General features: G+C 42.5%; 1 protein-coding gene across 1 annotated transcript in view; it reads left to right on the top strand.

The window, feature by feature from the left end:
- Nucleotides 1–186: 186 nt before the first annotated feature.
- WDR27 (WD repeat domain 27) overlaps nt 187–7959 on the top strand; it is a 155532-nt gene continuing 147759 nt past the window's right edge. Inside the window, exons 1-5 of the mRNA XM_066623014.1 lie at nt 187–212; nt 2695–2893; nt 4177–4318; nt 5035–5159; nt 6448–6561. Coding sequence (XP_066479111.1) covers nt 2702–2893; nt 4177–4318; nt 5035–5159; nt 6448–6561 — 573 coding nt within the window. The 5' untranslated portion in view covers nt 187–212; nt 2695–2701. The remainder of the gene's footprint in view (nt 213–2694; nt 2894–4176; nt 4319–5034; nt 5160–6447; nt 6562–7959) is intronic.

The raw sequence follows: 7959 nt of genomic DNA, 5'->3' as shown, positions 1-7959 counted from the left end.
CAGATGATGAAGGCACAGGGACCCGGAGGGGGCGGCTGCCCAGTCCCCGTTCCGTGCAGTCCATCCCAGGGAAGCCCCTGAAAAGCAGGCGGGGCGAAACAAGAGACGGCTGGAATTGGCCCAGCCCTCTTGCCGTAAGCGTCTGGGTTGCCTGGGAAACGAGTAGGCCGACAGGGGCGAGCAGGAACACCACCTCCATTCCTGCGGGCACGGTAAAGAGAGCAGAATTCCGCTGAATTAGGGGAGGGGGCGGCCGGGGGGATGAGGAATGAGCGCCAGGCGTGTCCCGCCCACGCCGCGAGCTCCTCCAATCCAGCTCCGCCTCCCGTGAGCAGGAGGAGCAAGCCCCGCCCCTTCAACGCGCCAACGGCCTGGAAAGGGTCCCCCGCTGCCTCGCGCTGGGTCACGTGCGCTGTTCTGTGGAAGCGCGCGCCCTTTCTGAGGCGCGTTCAGTGGTGCTCTTTGTGACGTCAGCGTTGTCAGGCTGTGCTCAGAGCCCTCTTGGGTAGGGCGGCCAGGTGCGAAGAGGGCCAGAGTGCCTATAGCTTTAAGTGTTGGTTCCCAAAGTGTGAGCCCCCGGGCTGGGTGACCAGATACTGTGGAGGACACAGTGCGTGTGCCTCTAGCCATGGCGTTAGAAGAGGGAATGTGGGCAGGTGCAGCTCAACAACAAAGGGTTTCCAAAGCTGCAGCAGGGTCCTTTGGAGAGCGCCGCTGCCACTGTGGGAGATGCTCAGGCGAAGCGCATCGGTTGAGTGTGCCTGAGCATCTCCCACAGTGGCAGCGGCGCTCTCCGAAGGACCCCGCTGCAGCTTTGTGCCACAAGACCTTGGGGGAAGAGTAATTTATTAGCAGGGCCATTGTTGAATGTGAGCCAGTGGCAGCATGCTGTGCCTTGTCAACTGTCACAAAACTGATGCTGTCCCCTGAAAATATTAGTGTGCTGTTAAGATGAGAGAGCCTGAAAATAGCTGACCTGGATGCGTTTGGAGGGAGCAAAGTCCCCTATCCTGCACTCTGCACATCTGGCAACTTGCATAGAAACCCTTTGTTGTTACTCTTGGGCCGTATAGATCAGCGTATGTACCAAGCTATACAGAACTTTGTTTTAAGGATCTCCTCACGTTTTTGTTTCTTAGACGCTTAAATAATCTTTCCACAGTGAAATAGCTCTGACTACAAAGTTCACCTTGTCCCATGTTCTGTTTTGGGATGGCAGAAAGCTGTTGACCCTTCAGTTTTTACATTCATCCAGTTCCATATAGGTGGATGATGACCAGCTGTCCACGAAAGGAAAACAAATGAATGCATTGTCAATAATGATGATAACAAAAATGAATAAAGTTGATCTTGGAGCCATCTGACAGCCCAATCCTATCCAACTTTCCAGCTCCAGTGCAGCCACAATGCAGCCCTGTGGTAAGGGAACAAATGTTCCCATATCTTAAGGAGGCCTCTGTGACTGCACCCCCAACACAGGAAGCAGTGCATACCCTATTGGCACAGCAGCACCAGCACTGGAATATTGGATAGGATGGGGCCCCAAATGCTTTAACAGGAACTGTTAAGCAGCATGTCTGATGTGAAGATTTAAAGCCTAATCCTTAACATGCTTATGCAGAAGTAAGTCCTACTGAGATCATTTGGACTTAATCCTGAGCTAACATGCTTAGGTATAGAAGCATTGTGTTAATATAGATTGTTTAATGTTTTAATATGTAAAGTAGCCATCGGTTTGATGAGTGGAATGTTAGACCTGTATTTTTATGTGAGGGTGCATGCTTGGAGAGCAAGGACTGATTTGCCACACGTTGGGAAGGCCAGGATACACCAAGAACTGCAAGAGAATACTTTAGTAAAAACATCGTCATGCTCCTCAGTGCTGTACAATGACATAACATAAAATGTTTGAATGGTGGCTTGGATCCAGAGAACCATGAGTGATGCGCTGCAAATGGAATGGTGCTTTCGCTGCATGCAATCTTGCTCTGAAATCCTATCCTGAGATTTTGGGGAATGCTAGTTCTCCGGGGGGGGGGGGGGGACACTTTTCTGCAAGTGGAACACTGTTCTTAGGCTCTGAGACAATATATTTCCCTATACCTTTCAGAAGATTTTGAGCTGAAGGAAAAAGTGCATGAGAAAGATTTCAGAGTTTGGTTAGGTCCATTAGGTTAACACCAGTTTCATTAGCGACTCAGGGCCTAATCCTATCCATTACTGGTGTAGAAGCAATGCACAGCTCCGAGGTAGAGAACAAAAATTCCTTTATCTTGAGGAGATTTCCATGACTCCCTCCCTTCCCCAACTGCAGGATACAGCACATGCATGACCTGTTGGCACAGCTACATCAGTGCTGGGAATTTGGATAGTATTGGGCCCTTTTTATGTTGATATACTCCTGTACTCTAAACAATGTTAATACAGTATCATTATTTACATTAAATTCAAGTAATTGTGAAAAACACATTATTTTTTGAATACATGATCTGAATGGGCTCTGTAATTAATGAAATATTTTCAAATTGAGTGAATTAAGTAGAAATGCAGAATCTTGTGCACCTTGCAAGTCTTTGTTGAAGCACAAAATATGTTACTTAACATGCTATGGATAGTATTGAGTGATTCAGATGGAGTCTAAATATGCTAATGAATGATGTATTACTAATTATACGCTAATTTTGTTTATTTCAGTTGTACTATGGAAAGCCCAGTGGATCTCTGTTTTACTGAAGAAGGATGTAACAACAGCATAGTTCTTGAAAAACAAGTGTTTAGATCCAAAGAGCCAGAATCACATGTTCAGCTTGCTTGCAGCCTTCATTATTGTGCTTTTCCTTTGAATGGGAATGAGCTTTGCATTTGGGATACTGCTGATGACCGTGACCATCAGGTTAAAAACTTGTTTTTTGGTTCCTATTTAAAAGCAATGTTCTAAAGGAATGTAATCTATTGTTCATTGCTTCCATGCAAATCCTTTTTTGATTAATATAGATGGTTGTTGCAAGACTGTACCCATTAATAAGTCCAGTTTTATATTTGTAGGAACAGTATATAGGAATTTATTGTGGCAAGTACAATTTTGTGCTTAATGCAACAATAGCTAATGTTTAGTTAATCATGAAAAAACTGGATTACAGATTGCTTCTTCCCTTGTATCTCACTGGGAATTCATCTCTGCTGTCATGGAGAGTCTTTTTGATAATGTTCTCTCTGTGTTAACTGTCAAATAATGCAGGCAAAGGGAAAGACATTCCCATTTTGATAATTCTTAATTCTGAACTAGTTTAGGATGCCTGGCAAGCATCCTAAACTTTTAAACTTTTGTTAAATCTCACTATAGGAGGTATTGTTTCCAATGAGGCAGGAAACTGGCTCTGATTGATTCCATTAGCTACAATGGCTGTCAATCACAGCCAGAACTAAGAGCAATATAATGAATCATCACTAAAGGAAGCAGCATTATGGTAGGTATTACTATATGTCTAACAGTGCAATTCTAAATGAGCTGCCCACTATTTGGCTCAGAGTGTCACAAACATGCTATAAGGCATGTTTGTGGTTACTTAGGAGCCAGCTGTATCAGTGTGAAGGCCAGCACTGGCCCAGCCAAACTGCATCTGAACCCTACATCTGCTGGCACAGGTAGTTTGCACATGATGGCATGAGTCTGGGACAGGGTAGTGGGAGGCTGTTTTTGAAGACAGAGGGGGCCATTTCTGGGTGGGAGAGGGTGGATTGGAGAGCAAATCAGGCCCTGGAGGGGGGCAGGATCTGCGGAGCAGGCCTCTACTGTATCTTAACACCCCTCCTGCTTGCCTGGCATTACACCAGGCTTCCTGGATTTGCGCCTGCTATATAACTGGTGCAAATCCAAGAAGCCCTCTAGGATAGTCTGGGGCTTTACCCAGCACAAGAGGAAAAATATTTCCTTACCTCAAGGAGACCTCCAGCTGGCTCCTAAGCTGCATTGAATACAGTGTGGGCTTGCAGCCAGGCTGCACCAGCACTGCTTAGGATTGACTTGCTTATTGTTTATGTTTAAATACTGTATATCACGCCTGTAATACTGTATATCAAGAAATAGTTGAATATCACTAAATGAGTATTTTAGGAGAATCTGCTTGGTTAGATGTGTGTTGTATGTTTCAAATTGCCAATGATGTATTTTGTCAGCCATTGCACTTAATAGGTCATCACCATTCAATTACTGCCCTGGCATTTGGGAGCAAAGTCAACCCGCTTCTTGTTTGTTCTGCTTCACGTGACTATGTGATAGTGTGGAATCTGGATGAATGTATAAAAAAGGTGCTACAAGGTGAACACTGTATGATATATTCAATATTGGTTTGTTATAAACTAGTCAAATTTTTGCTCAACACATGAACGTCCCCCCTAAAGATGTTATAGACACTGTAAATGCAGCATGTTTACAATAAAATGGCTATACAAATCAGTCTTTATTTCCATGTAAATGTGCATCTAATTAATTTTCTGCCTTTTTTTTTTTTTTTTTTTTTTGCATGTATAATGGGAAGTGCAGACTAGAGTTTGAAACTTCTAATTTCTGTTAACTTTGTTTTGGGTGGGCTGTGTTATAGAAAAGTCAGATAAATTGTGATACCTTTATACAGAGTTTTGAATGTTCTAAAAACAGGTGGCTAATACCATTACCCTTAATAATATAGCCACAATAGGCTGCAACAAATGTAACAGAGAGTCTTATAATAAGAAATATAAACTGTAAGGTGGTACAAGATGCTGTTATTTTTTTAACAATAATTAGAAAATGCATCTTTTGAAGAGGAGTACGATAATTATGAATGTAAAATGAATCACATGTTTAACAGAGAAAAAAGTGTAATGTGAAAAGATAAACTCATATTGACTCTTTGAGTCTATTCAGTCACAGATACATTAATCAGTATGTTACAACATAGATATTTGTATGATATTAACTGACTGAGCGGAAGCAGTTTTTAGAGTGATAGGTTTATGAAATAGTCCTAATAACTGTCTTTTTAACTGTTGCAGGTTTAATGCCGCAAGGTATTGTTATTGGAACTCTTTTGGGAATGGTGCTTTATGTCCGATTTAGTCCTGATGATCAGACAGTGGCAGTGTGTGCTGGCAATAGAATATACATGCTTAATGCAAAGGTGAGCATATGATACTGTATTCCTGTTCTTTTTCAAAATTTTAAGCTGCAGTCCTATATAGTGTTACTTGGAATTCAGTACCATTGGACATAGTGGGATTTACTTCTGAGTAAACGTGCATATGATTGTACTGCATGAGTGATATTTGTGGTCCCCTATCTATGCTATGAATTAAACACAAATGTCAAAAACCATTTTTACCCTGTTGCATTAAGTGGAGTGTTTTTCAGAAATAATAGGAAATAATTTTACTTCAGTTTCTCATGTTTGTATATCTAGTGAAAAGCATTGTTGATTATAGTGGTATGTATATTTGAGTGCATTATTCTCTACCATGTTTGATATCTGTTCAGCAATATTATGAAGTGATGTACTGGAGACATAGCCCAATCCTCTGCATGTCTACTCGGAAGTAAGTCCCATTATTGTCAATGGGACTTACTCTCAGATAACTATGTGTAGGATTGCATCCAAGTCATGTTTTGTTTCACCAGTGAAAATAATTACAGTGGAAGGTAATGCTGAAATAGGAGGGAAGAATTAAAAAAAATAAAATAGAAAGTGAGAGTGAGAGCTAGCATGGTACCATAATTTAAGAAGTAGAAGAATTAGTGGACCTCATAAATCACTGGCCTGTATTCTCTGATTGGATTGTGGCTACTCATGGAAGCTGGTTTTGCATAATTTTTGGCCATTTTCTCCTCTTTCAGCAGCCTCCAATGCCACACCATTCTTCAGGGTCCACCAAACTTCAGGAGCATTTTGGTAAAGGACACCAGAACCTGCCAGAGGGAGGAAGGGAAGTTGGGGAAGTTTGTGTGAGCACTGCTATGCTCCTTCTCCTTAGGATACAAGCCACTCATTGTTATGGTCTTTTTGCAGTTATATATATATGTGTGTGTGTGTGTGTGTGTGTGTGTGTAAATAGTCCTTAGGACAGGTAAGGATCTTGAAATTAGTGAATGTTAGGAGTTCATGAACTGGTTGTCAGTGAAATACAGTGAGTACTATATGAAAATTAGATATAGTATTACATGTAGAGAACAGTGATAATGGAGCAGACTTAGGATTCAGTCCTCTTAAGTGACTCACTGGGAAGCTCTTTTGATATGATTACACAGCTCCCACTAATTTCTGTAGGTCATTAATTAATGTTATTAAACTATGTGTAGATGCAAACTCCTATAACTTGTTATAAAGATCTAGTGGCATTTAAATGGATAGAATAAAATAGTGCTCTTTTTCTTTTGACATTTTTTTCTCCCCCCCCCCCCCCGGATTAATTTAGAATGAGGCTGTACTTACTGAATTGGAAGGCCACCTGGCTCCAGTGACAGCTGCTGAGTTTTGTACCTGGGAGAAAAATATGCTTATATCAGTGTCTGAAGACAGAAGCTTTAAGGCAAGGAAAATTTATGATAAAAGAAACAAAACCTATGAAAAGATATTTTCCCTAAACTTCCTGCATAGCTTTACCTGTGAAGTTTAATTCACATCATGTGAAATGAATAAAAACATGTCAACTATTTTTAGGGCCCAGTACTAAGCCAGGACAGTGCCTGTGTCCCATGCACTGCCCTGGCAACCGCTGTTGTGCATGTTGGCATTGAGCATGCTGGTGGAGGCGGTGAGCATGCTGCGCTGGAAGTGAGGCCAGTACCTGTTGACAGCACTGGGCAGATTCCTCTAAGGAGCGCCTGGTGGTCCTGCTGAGTGGTGGGGAGACTTTTCAGGGTGGGGAGAAGGCAGAACTGGGAAGAGGGAGGGAGGGCGGTGGGCAGATCAGGTCCAGGAGGGAGGCAGAGGCTACAGCAGAGTCTGCTGCCAAATCTTATGCCCTCCCCAAGCTGTTCTGCCTGCCATGAGCCTTCTTGGTTCTGTGCCCACTATTTAGAGTGCACAGATCTAATGAGACCCATTGTTACCAACAGTATTGTACTCAGGGTAAGGGAACAAATGTTCTTTGGAGCCCAAGGTGGCTCTGGCAGCTGGTCTGGCCCTGCTGGATATAGTGGTGCTGGACCGTAGGATTGGGCTGCCCATGGGTCTATATTTTATTCTTTGTTATTTTGAAAGCAAATATAGCTCACTTTTGTCCACTTTATTTTGTTCTTCTTCAGATTGTAGGACAAGAAAATTTTATGCTCAGAATCTTTTTTTAATGAGCATTTATATTAAAAGTTGTCTGATACAGGTTACTGTACTAACAAAAACATATTTATTTGGAAATAAGCTGATCTTAATTAGAAATTTGCCAAAGAAATTGTGTGTATGTATCTTACTGCCAGTCATTTTCAGTACTAAGCAAGCACCCGCATTTCACTGCATTTAACACATTGGAATAACAGTGAATGCAGGTGTTCCCCTGCATGGGCAAGCGGTTCCATTCCAGAACCCCCCACAGATACCTGAATCTGCAGATACCTGATCTATGGACACAGGGGATGCCTCCCCCTACACTCCATAGGTGAGGGGAGATGAACTCCCCTTGTCTTCAAATGGGGTGCAGGGGGGCCCCATGGATCCCTAATCCACGAATAAGTGAAACTACAGATACAGGATCCGCAGATACAGCCCTCCTGTACATTATTTGAAATATTTGCTTTGCACCATGCAGCATGTTATTTTACATAATGTTTCATTGGTTAAGAATGTAAGAACATGAAAATAGCCTTGCTGAACTGAGCCCAATATCCATGAAGCTCAGCATCTTTTTTCTTAGAGAATGAACTCCATAGCGTTAAGTCCCCAAGAAGAGGTTGAAGGCGTGCCTCTCTCCCACCATTACTTTCCTGCAGCT

This window comes from Tiliqua scincoides, chromosome 1, assembly GCF_035046505.1.
Source record: "Tiliqua scincoides isolate rTilSci1 chromosome 1, rTilSci1.hap2, whole genome shotgun sequence".
NCBI lineage: Eukaryota > Metazoa > Chordata > Lepidosauria > Squamata > Scincidae > Tiliqua > Tiliqua scincoides.
The sequence above is the reverse complement of the archived record's forward strand: the minus strand, read 5'-3'. Positions and strand labels throughout refer to the sequence as shown.